Below are 17502 nucleotides of genomic sequence, written 5' to 3' on the forward strand. Positions count from 1 at the left end.
CCTCTGCGTTTTTGAACCAGGACAATGCTCTATCCACGCACCACTGCCTGGGCAGGCTAAATGTTGGTTATTTGTTACATTACTTTCCTGACATAAATAAAAATCTTCAACTTTTAAAAATTAATCAAGAACGAATGAATGCCCTTCTAGGCTGGGCATCAGGATGGCTGGTTCGCCTTCGACTCACCGGGCCGGCCCCACGACTACGGGCCGGTTACTGCCCGTCTTCTCTGAATGTCAGCTTCCTTCTTTGTTAAAAGAATAGAACGTGAACTATCACCTCACATGAGAAGAAAGGGGAGAAGGACTTTGAAGACAGAGGGTCCCAAGGCCAGACTCTACGCGGGACAGCAGACGAGGACCAGAGAGAGGAGCTAGAAGGTGTCCTGTGACATTCAGGAGAGTGAGGACCTCCCCCATCGACAAAGGTTTCCTGTGAGAATTAGAGAGACTCACGTCCTCCGTCCTCAGTTTAAATCCTCAGACATCAAAGGGTGCAGACATATTAACAGGTGCCGCTTTGCACGCAGGTCTGGGCCAGGTGCGTTACGTCAGATTTCAGCCTGCCCTGTGGATAAAGCCTCGACCTGGGATGCTGAGGTCGCCATTCGAAACCCTGGGCTTGCCCGGTCAAGGCTCACACGACAGCAATCAATGAACAACTAAAGCGAAACAACTACGAGTTGACCTTTCTCAGTCCCCGCCCCCTCTTCTACCTGTAAAATCAATAAATAAAATCTTTAAAAAAAAAAAAAGGTCAGGTTTCCAATCAGCTAAGCAATCAATGGTCTTAGGTGTAACATTTCAAACTGTGGTCAATTCAGTGGGAAAAAATACGGCCCTCCAGCCGGTCCTCGGACAATCTGAGAGCATAGGGTTGACCCCGTAGACCCGAGTGTCACTGGCGGGGGCCTCCCCCAGCGGAGGGGAGGGTCAGACTCCATGGGGCCCCGTCAGGCCCAGCCACCCCGTCCCGGGGAGGCACCGGGAACCAGGTGAGGCTGAGCCACAGGCAGGTGGAGAATCACGTGCTTAGGGCCTCAGGCGACCCCCTGCTCAGGTGCGCGCCTGGGATCGGGGACCCTCCCGGGGGTCTCCCCAGAGCCCCCGTCTCCTTTTACCTTGCGTGGGCGTCTGGCCGAACACCAGGGACGAGATCAGGTTTCCCCAGACGCCGGACGACTGGAAAATGAGGAAAAAGATCCCAAAATACTGGTTCACCACGTCCTGGCCGCGTTTGCCGGCCTTCTCCGCGTGGGCGTTCCCAGTGACGGTGAGGTAGGTGCAGTGAGCCGACCAGAGTGGGGCCGCCCCCAGGCCCAGCAGGACGGAGGTGGGGATCAGCGTGTACCTGCGCGGCGGGACACGGGGTGAGGGCGCGGTCCTCTCCCCAGAAGCCCCTCTGCGGAGGGAGTGGGGGCGGGGGAGTGGGGGCAGGGGGGCGGGGGAGTGGGGGCGGGGGAGTGGGGGCAGGGGGGGCGGGGGAGTGGTGAGCGGGGGAGGTGGGGGCGGGGAGTGGGGCGGGGAGTGGGGGCAGGGGAGTGGGGGCAGGGGGGCGGGGGAGTGGGGGTGGGGGAGTGGGTGGGCAGGGGAGTGGGGGTGGGGGCGGGGAGTGGGGGCGGGGGAGTGGGGGCGGGGAGTGTAGGGGGCAAAGGGGGGGCGGGGGAGTGGGGGGTGGGCGGCGGGTGAGGTGGGTGGGGGCGGGGGGAGTGGGGGCAGGGGGGCGGGGCAGTGGGGGGGGTGACGGGCGCGGGGGGGGGGGGGGGGGGGGGGTGGGGGGCGGGGGGGGGGGGGGGGGGGGGGGGGGGGGGGGGGGGGTGGGGTGTGGGGGGGGGGTGGGGGGCGGGGGGGGTGGGGGGCAGGGGGAGTGGGAGCGGGCGGGGAGGGGCGGAGGATGGGGGCGGGTTGGGGGACAGTGAGGTGGGGGTGGGGGGAGTGGGGCTCTGACGCCTGGCCCCCGGGAAGCCTTGTTATGTTCACAGGCAGCCTAGACCGGCGGGTGTGTCCCCTCCTAACTACCACGAGACGAGACACGATCACTGAGCAAGGTCGGTGCCTTCTCTGGTCCGAGTTCACTCCCTTTGCAAGAAGGAAAGGTAGGAGCAGGGACCTCCCTTGCCTTTAAAAGGTGGCAGCAGCCCGGAGCCGGGATTACAAATAAGAGTGGGTGGACCTCGGTGCTCCTGGCCGCTCTGCGTGTGACCGCAGTGAGGGGGCGGGTGGGCTGAGGACCTCTGCCCCCCTCAGTGAGGGTTCGTAGGAAAGCTCCGTGGTGACAGCAGGAAGCAGACTGCCAAGCCCTCGTTATCAGCAGTGCGTCCTGATGACAAGCGGGTGTCCCTCAAAGGAAGGCTTGGTGGGTGCACCTGGGGCCAGGGCGTGTGGCCCATGGGCTTAGAGCATGGTCCCCGAGGGTCCCTTTCCTTCAGGGAGAGAGTAGAGCTCAGGCACTGGCTACGGCCCCGCTGTGTCCACTGTGTGAAGGACGAGGGGACAGTATTTGAGCCACCAGTCCCCCTGCTAAGTCCCCCTGAAACCCTCCCTGGACATTTTAGGTTCTCCTGGTCATTCCTGGGACCGAGAGGGAGGCCCACCCACACAGGCCTTAGGAAAGGTCAGGGCAGGAATCGGGAGGAGCAGAGGGACAGGGGAGGGGACAGCGCCAGGCCGGTGTCCTGCGCGGAAGCCCAGCTCTCAGCGCCCGCCGCCGTCCCCGAGGGAGGCCCCGGCGTCCAGGGCCGCGCCCTGCGGGCTGTACCAGCTGGCGTAGAAGTTGCCCAGGGAGAAGGTCACGTAGCAGGCCATGGAGGCGACGATGGTCCACTTGCAGCCCAGGGTCCTGATGAGCAGCGGCGGCAGCAGCATGGAGGACAGGAGCACCGCGCCGTACAGGGCGCTCAGCACCGTCACGCCCAGGCCGTCCTCGCGGTACAGGCTGCTCTGCGGGGACAGAGCCACCGGCTCAGAGGGGCCCAGGCCGGCGGGCGGGGCTCGGCTCACCTGCAGCCCCCGGTGCTCCAGCCCGGGTGGGCGGGAGGCGGGCTCTCCTCGGCTGGAGGAGGGAGTGGGGGAGAAAACTGCTCCTAGAGACCCCAGGAGGGACAGCGAGGTGGTGGCAGGGGGCGGGGCGTGCTGGCCTGAGAGGCCTCCTGCGCTCGTGACAGCTGTGGTCCGTCACCTGGGGACCCCGAGGCTCCAGAGGGAGGGTGTGTCTGTCCCCGCAGGGGAGACGTGTGTGGGATCAGAGGCAGAGAGCAAGGCTCCCTGTCACATGTGTAAGCGAACTCACATTCTTTTTTTTTTTTTTTTTTCATTTTTTCTGAAGCTGGAAACAGGGAGAGACAGTCAGACAGACTCCCGCATGCGCCCGACCGGGATCCACCCGGCACGCCCACCATGGGGCGACACTCTGCCCACCAGGGGGCGATGCTCTGCCCATCCTGGGCGTCGCCATGTTGCGACCAGAGCCACTCTAGCGCCTGGGGCAGAGGCCACAGAGCCATCCCCAGCGCCCGGGCCATCTTTGCTCCAATGGAGCCTTGGCTGCGGGAGGGGAAGAGAGAGACAGAAAGGAAAGCGCGGCGGAGGGGTGGAGAAGCAAATGGGCGCTTCTCCTGTGTGCCCTGGCCGGAATCGAACCCGGGTCCTCCGCACGCTAGGCCGACGCTCTACCGCTGAGCCAACCGGCCAGGACAGCGAACTCACATTCTTCGTATTTTTGTCACTTTTTCAGCTGAGTGCCTAGACTAGCCTCGTGAGAAGTGACCGCTGGGCAGATAAGAAACCGGACCAGGCTTTCTCCACTGCCTCTCACTTGTCGGAGGCAGGGAGGGGAGGCGGGCGTGGAGGGCGAGGGGAAGAGGAAGAAGAGGGAGAAGGTGGACAGAGGGAAAAAGGTCAGGAGGGGGACGGGAGCTCAGGACCAAGGGGGCAGGGCGGTGGATCAGGGGTGATGACAGGAGCCGACAGGTGTCGGCAACCGGCTCGGGGGTCACTCAGGTCAGCCCCGTGGAGTCAGGAAGGCTTTCCTAGCGGGACGCAAGGCCACGTGAGCTCAGGAGGGTGAGGAGGGGGCCTGGGGAAGGGTGGGACGTGCAGACGAGGGGACACTTTGCAGGGGATGCGTCTCCACGGGGCTTGTCCCGAGAGGACAGACAGCAAGGGACACGTCTGCTTCTGTGCGGCTGTGCTGGGGTGGACAGCGGCTGGACCAGACCTGAGGAGGCCAGACTCCAAGCTAGGATGCGCGATTGGACCCCCAGGATCGTGGGAGTCCAGCGGGAGGTCAATACGCCTCTCCCAGACTTGCGTCCGTCCGGGGGCGCAGGGGAGGGGGAGAAGGAAGGGACGTCCAGGGTGAGATCTGAATGACCAGAGAGGTCACTTCTGTCCATATCCTCACGTTATTTAGCTGAAGCCCGCCCTGACTGACAGCCCAACGTGTTTCCTCAGCCTGGGTTGGGGGCCGGGAAAGAGGCGGGGTTGGGGCTCGGGTGGTGGGCGGGGGGGACAGTTCCAGGCCGGTCAGAGGTCTGGCCCTCTGAGCTCTCTGTCCCCCAAGGCAGAGGGGACCACAGCAGGACAGCGGGTCTTCCACTCCTGAGGGTCCGACTGGATGTTAGCGGGGTGCTTCCCCCCGCCCGGGGCTACACTGCTGCGCCCACCACTGTCACTCCGTGTCCTGAGCGAGGTCCCCACGGGGCCGGGCCCACAGTCAGAGCCTGAGAGCCACACCCCAGCAGCCTCTGGGGCGCTGTCCTGTGCTCTCTCCCCCAGCGTCCACGTGCAGAGGTCAGGTCCACAGCCGCGGCTTCCCGAGGAGCCTGACCCCGCGGTGGGAGGCTCGCCCCCAGGGGAGCTGCCCTTACCACCCCCCGAGGGTCCAGTCACAGTTCAGGATCAGACTTAAATGCAACCCGCCACCCTTTAGAGAGACCTGGGGAGGAGAGGGTGCCACAGGGGGTCAGCCCCACACCACCTTGTCCAGGTCACACTTTTGTGCAAAGCAACTTGGAACCCACATGGTCCGGGAAGACCTGATCCATTCCCACCGGGACCCCTGACCACACACGGAGAATTCACAGCGATTCCTCCCACATCTCCTTGACACCAGCCAGAGGCAGGGAGTATCTTATCAAGTCACTAACCCAGACCTGCTGCCAGGTCCAAGGGTCAGAGGTCCGCCCGCCCCGCCCTTATGCAATCCAGCTGGGCTGCGCCTGAGGCCCGCCCCCCACCCTTCCACCCCGCCCCGGGGCTGCCTGTCAGAACCACAGCCCTGCTGAGGGTTTAGGGGCAGACCGCAGGGGTTCTCAGAGGCCCAGATCGCAGGACAGGTGTGCACGCTTACCTGCAGGTTCTGCAGACCCCCGTAGGCGGTGAAGAGAAGCAGAAACCCGAGGGAGACCACCAGCACGTTCCTCAGACTCCTGTCCATCGGGCCGCTGGGCAGGGTCCACCCTCCGCGGACTGGCAGGCCGTAGCTCCCTGCAGGGGCGGGACCCGGCCCAGGAGTCAGCCTGCACCAGGAAGTCTCCTTTGCCCCTGGGAGGCAGAGGGTTCATCCTCAAGCTTGCCGGGACTTCGTGCCGACTCTCCCTGCAACCGCCGGCACTCCTGGGCTACTCGGTGAGCTGGCCGCCACCCACCAGAGCCACTTTCTGACCGGCCTAAGATCAGGACGCCCCAGCGGATTGGCCCCGGCCCCTGTTTCATACTCATTTCTGGTAGCGACCGGTCTTACAGCAGAGTGGTGACTTCACACAACAGAACAGAACTCCACGTCACGCCACACAACTCGTGCCCGCCACTACGCGCGTGTAAAGCCAGGAGCCGCCATCGTGGCCATTCACATGCAGGTTCCCATTGGATTCGGACAGTCGGTAAAGAAACCATGGAGCGCCCTGGCCGGTTGGCTCAGCGGTAGAGCGTCGGCCTAGCGTGCGGAGAACCCGGGTTCGATTCCCGGCCAGGGCACACAGGAGAAGCGCCCATTTGCTTCTCCACCCCTCCGCCGCGCTTTCCTCTCTGTCTCTCTCTTCCCCTCCCACAGCCAAGGCTCCATTGGAGCAAAGATGGCCCGGGCGCTGGGGATGGCTCTGTGGCCTCTGCCCCAGGCGCTAGAGTGGCTCTGGTCGCAACATGGCGACGTCCAGGATGGGCAGAGCATCGCCCCCTGGTGGGCAGAGCGTCGCCCCATGGTGGGCGTGCCGGGTGGATCCCGGTCGGGCGCATGCGGGAGTCTGTCTGACTGTCTCTCCCTGTTTCCAGCTTCAGAAAAATGAAAAAAAAAAAAAAAAAAAAAGAAACCATGGAGCCAAAAACTGGTGGGCCATAGCCTTTAATCCTAGCTTGCACCCGGCGGGCAAGTAAAAATACACACTGGGCTCCAAAACCCAGTCACACTCAGTGCTCACAAAGCCACTGACTTATCCGAGTTTCCTAGAATCAAAGGTTTCTAGCTCACCAGCCTTATTCTCCTCAGTTCCCCATCTCCTTCCTTCTCCAGCGTCAAACTGCACAAACTGGCATCTCACTCAGCACTCCACCATCTTGGCTGCTTCTCCTGGCCTCCTCCACGTGGCCTTTTTTTGCTCTCCTCTGCTCTCTCTTCTAATGATAATCTCAGGAACCAAGAGCCAAGTCCCGTTCTGCCTCCATTTTATAGTGTAGAAATCCAAACCCTCAATCCAATATACATAACAGGGAAGTCTCTAATACAAAGTCACTTCTCTGAGGCATGATAGGATTGCACCACCTCACACCAAAAAGGGTGGGACAGGCTTAATCCCCAAACCAAGCCTAAGGCTACAACAATTCTCAACACACATTCACACATTAATATCACCTGGGCAATGGCCTCACGTGGGCAGCGCCTATTTTAACAAAGTGAGCATAATACATTTTATCTGCCCAACAGCGCGCGTAGCAATGGCACCGTCCGCGTCAAGCGGCGCTGTCAGCCGTGCGGAACGTGATGTGAACTTCAGTCTTAGATGAGAATGTAAGGCCAGGAGCCGCCCTCGTGGCCATTCACATGCAGGTTCCCACTGGATTCAGGCAGATGGTAAAGAAATGGCAGAGTCGGAGGATGGTGGGCCATTCTGTGTGTTGGTGTCTCACCAAGACAGGCGAGCCATAAGAGAAGACATTTTCCCATGAAGGGCAAGGGATCTGGGAGGCCCCTGCAATGGTGATAGCAGGAACCGAGAGAGAGCAAGCTCCTGGTCTGCCCCACTTTATAGTGTAGAAATCAAAACCTTTAATCCAATATACAAACAAGGAAGTCTCTGATACAAAGCCACTTATCTGAGGCATAATGGGTGTAAAGCCAGAAGGCACGGCCAGGGCCACCATCACAGCAGCCTGGCCCATGCAGGTTCGCATTGGATTCGGGCAGTCGGTAAAGAAACAGCAGAGCCACAAACTGGTGGGCCATCGTCTTTAATCCTAGCTTGCACCCGGCGGGCAAGTAAAAATACACACTGGGCTCCAAAACCCAGTCACATTCAGTGCTCACAAAGCTACTGACTTATCCGAGTTTCCTAGAATCAAAGGTTTCTAGCTCACCAGACTTATTCACCTCTGTTCCCCATCTCCTTCCTTATCCCAAATACAAACTCTACACAAACTGGCATCTCACTCAGCACTCCACCATCTTGGCTGCTTCTCCTGGCCTCCTTCACATGGCCTTTCTCTGCTCTCCTCTGCTCTCTCTTCTAATGATAATCTCAGGAACCAAGAGCCCAAACTCTGTTCTGCCCCCATTTTATATTGTAGCTTCACAACCTCTAATCCAATATACAAAATAGGGAGGTCTCTAATACAGTCACTTCTCTGAGGCCTGATTGGATTGTACCACCCCACAGCAAAAGGGGTGGAAAGGCTTAATCCCAAAACCAAGCCCCAGGCTACAAGGATTCTGCCTGCCTTTAGCCCACCCCAACACACATTAATATCACTTGGGCGATGGCCTCCTCGTGTTATCTTTAACAAAGTGAGCATAATACATTTTATCTGCCCAACAATGGGATTCCTCATGAGAGTGCACCACCCCACATCGTGCAATCAGTCAAGGATGTGGGGAAAAGCTTAGTCTTAAAACTAAGCCTTAGGCTATAACCACCCTGCCTGCTTACAGCCGGTCCCCCACACCCAATGCAAAGTATAAGCGAGCAAACATATATCATATTTACAAACTTTTTTTTTTTTGTATTTTTCTGAAGCTGGAAATGGGGAGAGACAGTCAGACAGACTCCCGCATGCGCCCGACCGGGATTCACCTGGCACACCCACCAGGAGCGACGCTCTGCCCACCAGGGGGAGATGCTCTGCCCATTGGGGCATCGCTCTGTCGCGACCAGAGCCACTCCAGCGCCTGGGGCAGAGGCCAAGGAGCCATCCCCAGCGCCCAGGCCATCTTTGCTCCAATGGAGCCTTGGCTATGGGAGGGGAAGAGAGAGACAGAGAGGAAGGAGGGGGGGGTGGAGAAGCAGATGGGCGCTTCTCCTGTGTGCCCTGGCCGGGAATCGAACCCGGGACTTCTGCACGCCAGGCCGATGCTCTACCACTGAGCCAACCGGCCAGGGCCTTACAAACTTATTTGACCAACAGAGAACAAAGTGTACACCTCGGCATCCAGACCTACAGGTCAGCTTCTGAGCGGTAGCAGGGTTATAAGAACTAGGGGTCAAAGTGTTCGTGCCTTGAAGACTGTGTGACTTCACCACCCTGCCGGCCACGGGAAGACAGCGCCCGAGGAACTGCGCACTCCACGGTCGGCCGCGTTTCCTGTTGTTTGCAGGTGGACTCCGGGAGTCACTCCCAGATGGGGCGCTGACCCTCAGAGGGGCTTGGAGAGGCTGCGTGTCAGGTGTCCGAGAGGACTTTCTGCACCGTCCTCACGGAGGTCCCTCCCGTTAGGGCACTACGGGCCCCTGAGACGTGGCTAGCCCAGGGAAACTGCAGAACTGAAGACAGGACCGCAGTTGACTTTCATTAATTACATTTTCAATGTAAGCATCCACCTGTGTCCAGCGGCTACCTTCTTGGATGACTCACAGCTGATAAGGAAGCAAAAGAAAGTATTTCATCCAGTTGTTAATGAAACTTGACGTGGACGAGCGTTTCCAAAGTTCTCTGAAGCCAGTAATTCCTGTCTCGTTGGGGTCGGGAAGGCAGGCTTGGTCGTGCTGGGACTCGGAGCCCGTGGTGGCAACGCTCAGTGGGGGGAGCCTCGTGGCACCGTCTGGGCAGCACGAGGAAACCGACTCCAGTGCCTGGAAGTGGCCACTGAACCGCATCACTCTGCAGGGAAGGAGTGATTCGTAGACCCGCCTGCGCCCTCATTCCGGGGACGCCGCAGAGAAAGGCCCAGCGGCAGGGAGCAGAGACCCGCAGGACGCTGGGCGGCGCGGGGAGGACTCCAGCCACTCGGAGTCTCTGTCTCGCTACCGCAGAGGTCACCCATGCGCCGGGAACTGGCGTGAGTCCCCTTCTCGCTCAGAAACCGTTTAGTTAAAGAAGAGAAAAAAACCGCTCCAATGTAAGGGAAGTGTAACCAATGGCTTTCTCTTTTCTCAGGAGGCACTTAAGTTAACACCACCAAACGCACTTTCCTGCACGTGAAGCTAAAAATGCCTAGAAAGGGAATGGGGTGGATCGTGGCCGACGTCAGAGATTCTTGCCTTTAGGAAACACATCTGCTTGGTGCTTTATGGTTAAGCACGCTCCTTAGCACGCCTCTGGCTGGAGAAGCTGTTACAGCCGTGCAGTGGCCAGGGAGCCCGTGGCCCCCTCGCTGGGACGGGCCTCTGTGACCATGAGCCCGGTGACACAGACCCGGGAACCAAGTGGGGTTCCCTCTGGACCCTGACCCGTGGCACAGAGCCAGGGGAACAGAGGTGTCAGTGGGCCAGTGGGGGCAGAGCCCCCCACCCACCCAGGGCAGCTCACCTGCAGCAGGGCCCAGACGGTGAAATAGTCTAAGCACGTTCACCTGGCACGATCTAAGGCAGGGGTTGGGAACCTATGGCTCACGAGCCAGATGTGGCTCTTTTGATGGCTGCCTCTGAGAATATAAACATTCTCATGTATTACAATCTATTCATTTCCTACCGCTCATGTTCATGGTTGTGGGTGGCTGGAGCCAATCACAGCTGTCCTCCGGGAAACACCCAATTTTTATTGGATAATGCATAATGTACACGGGTCATTGTATGGCTCTCATGGAATTACATTTTAAAATATGTGGCGTTCATGGCTGTCTCAGCCAAAAAGGTTCCCGACCCCTGCTCTAATGAATCGTGGGGCCCTCCAAGCTGTGAGAGATTCAGGGTCCCCCTTGCCCTGGGGCCCTCAGCCATCATTCCCTCCTGGGACACTTGAGCAGCCTGAGTGTGCCGACACCCTCTACTGCGGGAACCCGGGAGACCCCAGCCCACAGGAGCTGGGGTCCTCCACTCACCCCTCTGTCCCTGGACATATGGAAGTCTGGGCTGCCTGTCGCCAGTTCAGCCAGTAAGTAGAGGCGAGGATCGAATCCTCATGGGCGCTTTACTTGGATGGCCGGCGATCCGGGGAGAGGGGTGCTGCACCCCCAAATTGCCTCTCCCTCCTGTCCCCAGCCGGGCTCTCCATAAGGGGCAGAAATGGCAGCTTAAGGGTTTGGGGGTTCCCAGGGAAAGTTACGCAGGTCGCAGTCAAAGTCAACTGGATCATAGCGGGCGGAGTTGCATCCCTGGGGCACAAAGGCTTCGCTTGCAGACCCCCGGGGCACACGGGTGGGTCACTCACAGACCTCCTGAAGTCCCAGCGGCCCATTCCGGTGCCCTGGTTCCCAGAACAAAGTCTTTACTTGAACTGACCATTAAGCCCGCTGGCCATAACCAAAGCCGCCATTCCTCAAGCTAAAATTTAAACTCGCGAGTTCCCTGCCCCCATCACATCCACTTAGCACTGGGTCAGAGGGGACATCTTCACTCTCCACTCGGGCGCTCAGAGCAATGACGGAGGCCCGCTCGTTGCCCGTGTGGGCGTGCACAGACAGCTGACGCGCACACCTGCACACCCCCCTCTGTCCTCCAAGTGCAGACAGCTGACGCGCACACCTGCACACACCCCCCTCTGTCCTCCAAGTGCAGACAGCTGACGCGCACACCTGCACACCCCCCCCCTCTGTCCTCCAAGTGCAAACCCTCCTCCCTCTCCCCTGAGCCCTCTGCTGCCTCTCATGTGGGACCACCTTCCACGGTCATCCCACAACTTTGTGGCGGGTGCACCTGTTCCAGGTGTCATCCTCGGCGGGGGCCGCCGCCCTCACGGGGGAGCGAGGGCCCCTGTTCTCCGAGAGGTTCCAGCCAGATGGAGGGAGCAGACAATACACGAGCGAGCAGACAGAGAAATCACGCCGTGTTCTGGCGGTGAGATGTGCTGTCCCCCAGATCCAGCAGGCGACGCCATAGAAAATGGGGGAGGGTGCCCTTGGGGTCACACACCCCCCTCTGTATCTCCGCAGAGGTGGAGGGACAGCCCCCCATCCCCCACAGCAGCTGCTCGGCCCCAGGGATGCTAGCAGACTTTCTACAGAAACTGGAAGTCCCAGCCCCTCAGCTCAGGGACCCCCTCAGTGAGGCAGCGGCGGGGGGGGGGGGGGGCTTGTTTCCCTAAGGGTCCCGCTGAGCGCTGACAGCTGAAGAAATCGGACATATAATGAGACCTTGTCCATGACGCCCCAGCCGAGCAACAAAAGTGATGATTGTGCTGGGATTTTCTGGGTGGTTTTCAATACACGATTTTGTGCCCAGGTAAAGCCACCATGACGTGGAGTGACATTGGTCAAGCTCCCAAGCCCGCTCTGTGCCTTTGCTCCCATGACGTAGTCATTGTGACATTTACAATGCAGCCCCCAAAACCAGTAGTCCCTCACCTAGTGTGGTGGCCTGTGTCCCAGCCTCTGTTGACCTTGCCTAGTGTGGTGGCCTGTGTCCCAGCCTCTGTTGGCTTTGCCTAGTGTGGTGGCCTGTGTCCCAGTCCCTGCTGGGCCTCGCCTAGTGTGGTGGCCTCTGCCCCAGTCACTGTTGGGCACATGGCTCCTTAGATCTGGGCGCTGTCAGACCACGGACGTGCCTACCTGGCTCGCTTTTGGTCTGCAGGTCAGTAGGACCCTGGGAAACCCTTGGGAAACACCTAGACTGTGGCACAGGTGGCCGGGCCTGTGTGTAAATGTCCTCCGCCGCTGCTTGTCGGTAACTACGTAACTCTGGGGACGACTTTGCTGGCACGCAGTGGACAGCCAGACTGGAAGAGCGCTCGGTGTGATCAAGTGAGGATGTTTGCGAAAGACTTCTCTTGGAAATTATTGCACAGTTTCTGGATACAAACAGTATGAGCTCGTTTCAGTGGGAGAAAACATGCATGTGTGTGTGCAGCTATGACCATAGACGTGCACACGCACACACGTGTATGTATGTACACGCACACGCACACCGGCATGTGATGCACCTGCAGGGAGACTCATAGCACAGCCTTCCCTGGACAGGACAGTGAGAATTTGCGGGAGGCGGGGACCCATGCACGTGGGTCATGAGACACACCTATGTACTATTTCCACCCTTTTTTGTGTGTATGTAGGAGAGACAGAGAGAGTCAGAGAGAGGGACAGACAGACAGGAAGGGAGAGAGATGAGAAACATGAATTCTTTGTTGCAGTTCCTTAGTTGTTCATTGATTGCTTTCTCATATGTGCCTTGACCGTGGGTCTTCAGCAGACCGAGTAACCCCTTGCTCTAGCCAGAGACCTTGGGTCCAAGCTGGTGAGCTTTTGCTCAAACCAGATGAGCCCGCACTCAAGCTGGCAACCTCGGGGTCTCTCTTGAACCTGGGTCCTCCGCATCCCAGTCCGATGCTCTATCCACTGCACCGCCTGGTCAGGCTATTTCTACCCTTTTAGAAAGAACATAGATTTTAAAAAGAGTGTAGATTTTGAAGGAAATGTACTTTGACAAAGAAATGTCATGAAGAACTCCAAGAATCACACTAAACTCCATCTATTTTTAGACGTCTGGTTTCCGTCCTAACCGGTTCCCCCTTAGCTGCTCTGAGGCCGCGGTCCAAGCCAACGATTCACAAAGCAAACGCCGACCAGTGCGCAGGCCTCCAGCGTGAGACGCGACACCGCACGCAGCTCACAGCATCCTTGCTCTGGACGGACCTCACGTGTCCCTCCTCGTCCCTGCCCCGCACGCCCACACGGGCTCAGGCAGGCCGTGCTCCGGGCACAGCGTGCTGCCGCCCTGGTCTCTCTGTGTTGTGACCCCCGTCCCAGAGAGGGCCCCCCACGGGACTGTCTCTCCGGGGTGAGCTGGAGCCACGAGACGAGAGGCAGGGTCTGGATCAGGCCGGGAGGGTGCTACTCTGCACAGGACACAGGGGACACCGTGTGGCCAAAGACGCAGGGACCCCCTGCCGCCTGGCATCCGTGGCCGTGGGGTGCTCTCCCTGCCGGCCAGCACGCTCGGACCTCGCTCTCAGCTGCGGGTCCCCAAGTCTCAGCTGCCCTCCCTCTGGAAGGCGACCACACACCTGCTCGTTCCATTCAGTCGAGAAGCGCTTCCCGTGACGGGGACAGGAAGGAGGATCAGCGGGCAGGGCAGGTGGGAGCAAGGTGGGCAGTGGTCTCCACTCAGGTGAGGGCAGGCGGGAGCGAGGTGGGCAGTGGTCTCCGCTCAGGTGAGGGCAGGCGGGAGCGAGGTGGGCAGTGGTCTCCGCTCAGGTGAGGGCAGGCGGGAGCGAGGTGGGCAGCGGTCTCCACTCAGGTGAGGGCAGGCGGGAGCGAGGTGGGCAGTGGTCTCCGCTCAGGTGAGGGCAGGCGGGAGCGAGGTGGGCAGTGGTCTCCGCTCAGGTGAGGGCAGGCGGGAGCGAGGTGGGCAGCGGTCTCCACTCAGGTGAGGGCAGGCGGGAGCGAGGTGGGCAGTGGTCTCCGCTCAGGTGAGGAGAAGCCAGGTGCTGCTGTCCCTGAGACTGGGGAGGACTGTGACTCACAGGCGAGTTAGAGGTCTGAGCTGACAGCCTGTGGCCGGCAGGAGACTGGGCCTCAGTGGGACTGCGCTCAGACACCCTAAGCCGCGTGCCAGCGTGCCCAAGGCAGGACACCCCACTGGCGTGGAACCCAAGAACCTCCGTGGCCGCTGTCTCTCCAGGAATCTCAGTGCACCTGCCGGTGGCCTTCTGCATCCTGACCGTGGGTCCGCTCCGAACTCGGGCTCTCCCTGGAGCATGGGCTGTATCAGGCGCTGCAGGCCAAATCCTGTTCTCCCAGTGTCCCCAGAGTCTCACCGGTCACCTGCGGGCTCGGTGCGGACAGGGAATTCACCCCGTGTTCCCTGTCGGGTCATCCCTGGGTCGCCTGTGGATGCCATGGGAACTGGGACACAGGGAGGAGGCGGCACTGCCCGTGCGACTTGCCAGCCTGGTGCTTTCACGCTGTTTGAGGAACTTTACTCACTGTGTCTCACCTGACTTTCTAAGAGCCGAGCGGGGCCCTTCCTCGGCGGCTATGCACCCGACACCCGGGGGCCTCTGGGGGCCGTGACCGTTGGCCCTGAGTGCACAGCAGAAAGTGCAACGTAAAACTCAAACACGGGCGCACGGAGAGCAGGCGTGTACAGAGAGCAGGTGCGTACAGAGAGCAGGCGCGTACAGAGAGCAGGCGCGTGCAGAGAGCAGGCGCGTGCAGAGAGCAGGCGTGTACAGAGAGCAGGTGTGTACAGAGAGCAGGCGCGTACAGAGAGCAGGCGTGTACAGAGAGCAGGCGCGTACAGAGAGCAGGTGTGTACAGAGAGCAGGCGCGTACAGAGAGCAGGCGTGTACAGAGAGCAGGCGCGTACAGAGAGCAGGTGTGTACAGAGAGCAGGCGCGTACAGAGAGCAGGCGTGTGCGAGGGCTCTGAACCGTCTGCCGCGTGAGGCGGCTCTGCGGCCGGTGTCCTGGGCTCGATGGGCCGCGGGCCCTGTGCTCTGCGCTCAGCATGCAGTAAATATCTATATGTATATATGGGATCTGGCAGCACAATAAGACTCGGCCAAAACAAGAGAAAGGCTGACTGTGAGTCTTAATGCTCCCAGAGGGGAAGCTTTCCGTGACATTCGGACTCCGTGAATCCCCTTCCTGGTGTCCGGGGGAGGCAGCTGTCGTTGGAGACTGAGCAGCACGCTGGGCTGCGGAGCTGAGGTTGGCGTTGCGGTTGGAGGCTGCTTCTCGGGGCCACGTGCTCCCAACAAGAGAACTGTTGTCATTTCTCTCTCGCCATCAGGAGGGTCGCCGTGACCACGCCTCTTACTCTGCACGCCCAGGACTGATGAGGGACGGGAAAGACAATGTGTGCGCGTGCCTGGGACCGAGCACGCGTGTGGGTGGGTGTGCCTGGGACCGAGCACGCGTGTGGGCGCGTGTGCCGGGGACCGAGCACACGTGTGGGTGGGTGTGCCTGGGACCGAGCACGCGTGTGGGCGCGTGTGCCTGGGACCGAGCACGTGTGTGGGTGGGTGTGCCTGGTTTTGTGCATGCACGGGTGTGTGCTTGCGCATGTGCGTGTAGATGTGTGTGCATGTACATGTGTGCGTGTGCTGTGCACACGTGTATGTGTGCGCGTGTGGGAACGTGTGTGCACGAGTGTGTCCACACATACCTCAGTTTGAGTTCTGCTTCTCACTCTTGCTTGCTCCTAGTCACTGAGGGAGAGGCTGCTTTGGGGCTGTTTCTCACACAAGTCATTTCCAGATGGACGCCCCATCCACCTCCTTCTCCCCGACCTCACCCACCTGGACTTTCCTGTGTGGAGCCACACCCGTGCTCGGGATTCCAGAAACAAGGACAGCTGACCCTCAGCCCATGGTCCTTGAACATTGTGCCGCTTTTCACTGACAATGCCACACTCCTCCTGAGCCCCCTGGTCCCAGCCGGGCGCACAGTGCAGCTATGAAACCCCCCTCCTGGTTTCCAAAGCCCCCCCCCACCCCGTGTGCTCCAGGAAAGAACTCGCCACCGAGAGCCTCCCCCACGGGACGCAGCGGAGAGCCCGTCCACACTCGTGACCCTGTAGCGCTCACGGAGGACCCCCTGTGTCCCTGCGACCGGGCAGACCAGCCCTCTAGCCCCCTGTTCTGGGGGTCACGGTGGCGTAGCTGCCATCAGAGCGGTCTGTCCCCCTGGAGCCTGCCAGGAGCAGAGGGGACACTTTCTGATCAGCTCTGAGATGCCCGGCTGGACATGGCCACCGTGGCTGGTCTGGCCCTCCACAGGGAGCCCAAGGCCACCCTGCTGCCCCTCTGACCACAGCTCTAGGGCTCTCCTGCTGCAGTGTCCGAGCACAGCCGGTCCCGGACCTGTGTGCTGCCCGCCTCGCGCACGCACTGACGTTTGTGTCTCATGGACAGACCAGGCTGTCGCTCTCAGGACGTCACCGGGAGACAACCTTTCCTCCCGGGGGTGTGAGGAAGCCTTTTCTCTGCCTCAGGGGCAAGTGCCGTCTCCTCTGAGGAGTATCGGGGGGCTTCCGGGGTCACAGCAGACTCTGCCCGGGGGCGTGTGGCCGGCTGGACCGCGGACCAGGCTTCCGAACCACCCCCTGCTCAGTGGGACTGGCTGGCACGAGCTCCCGGTAGAACAAAAGCCTGTCGGTGGGAGCTGGCACCTTGGCGCCCCCCAGCCTGGTACCCTTGGCCAGGGCTCGGTCCTCTCATGTCTCACGACGGAACCCGGAATCTTCCGCCACCACAAACAGACCACGACGGGAAATGACACTTCGAGGCGCGTCGGCCACCTGGGCCGGCCCTGTCCTGGGCTCGGCCCCTGCAGACACACCTTCCCCTCACCTCCACCTCCAGGTCTCCTTGCTCAGGGGTCTCGGGCCAGGCCGGGGAGCGCGGGGTGCACCCCTGGCCTGGAGCTGGGTCTCCTGGCCTTTCCTCCGAAAGGAAGTCGACCGCCTACCTTATCCTGCACGCCGCGCCCTCCGTCTAGCTCCTGGTCAGCAAGGCCGTCTGACCTCGCGGGACTCAGGTGGCCCCGGCGGAGAGGGGGGAATTGCTGACGGGACCCCCCAGGGCTCCGTGGTGGGGGACAGCCCGGGCTTCTCGAGGGGACGTCCTCCTGGGCAGCCGCGATGACTTCCACTTCCACAGCAACCGGCAGAGCCTGGGCGTGTCTGCTCCTTGTCCTCCTTAGGGACACGCACGAGGGCTGGCTCTGTGGCTCCTCCATCACTGCCTCCCACGCTGCCGGCTGAGAGGCGTCCTGATGGGCACAGCGGGAGCCGCCCGATGACACAGGTGGCCAGGCTCCGCCACGGCGTGTGGCTCAATGAGAAAAGTCACTCGGTCGCTCTTTTCCTTCTCGCCCCAGCCCTGAGTGAAGAGAGCGTCTCAGCTCCGACAGCCCTGAGTGAAGGGAGCGTCTCAGCTCCGACAGCCCCGGGGCCGAGCTCTCAGGAGAGGGAGAAACTGG

General features: G+C 60.6%; 1 protein-coding gene across 2 annotated transcripts in view; it reads right to left on the minus strand.

The window, feature by feature from the left end:
- The window catches only part of UNC93A (unc-93 homolog A), a 31228-nt gene extending 14096 nt beyond the window's left edge, over window positions 1–17132 (minus strand). Inside the window, exons 1-4 of one of the 2 annotated variants that reach the window (XM_066372874.1) lie at window positions 16990–17132; window positions 5351–5487; window positions 2759–2940; window positions 1122–1351 (exon numbers count right to left, since the gene is read on the minus strand). In XM_066372874.1, the coding sequence (XP_066228971.1) occupies window positions 1122–1351; window positions 2759–2940; window positions 5351–5437 (499 nt within the window). In that variant the 5' untranslated portion in view covers window positions 5438–5487; window positions 16990–17132. Of the gene's footprint in view, window positions 1–1121; window positions 1352–2758; window positions 2941–5350; window positions 5717–16989 lie in introns of those variants that run through there. The other variant, XR_010750018.1, reaches the window with a different exon arrangement.
- Between the last annotated feature and the right edge of the window lie 370 nt (window positions 17133–17502).

The sequence above is a fragment of the Saccopteryx leptura genome, chromosome 3 (genome assembly GCF_036850995.1).
Source record: "Saccopteryx leptura isolate mSacLep1 chromosome 3, mSacLep1_pri_phased_curated, whole genome shotgun sequence".
In the NCBI taxonomy this organism is placed as follows: Eukaryota; Metazoa; Chordata; class Mammalia; order Chiroptera; family Emballonuridae; genus Saccopteryx; species Saccopteryx leptura.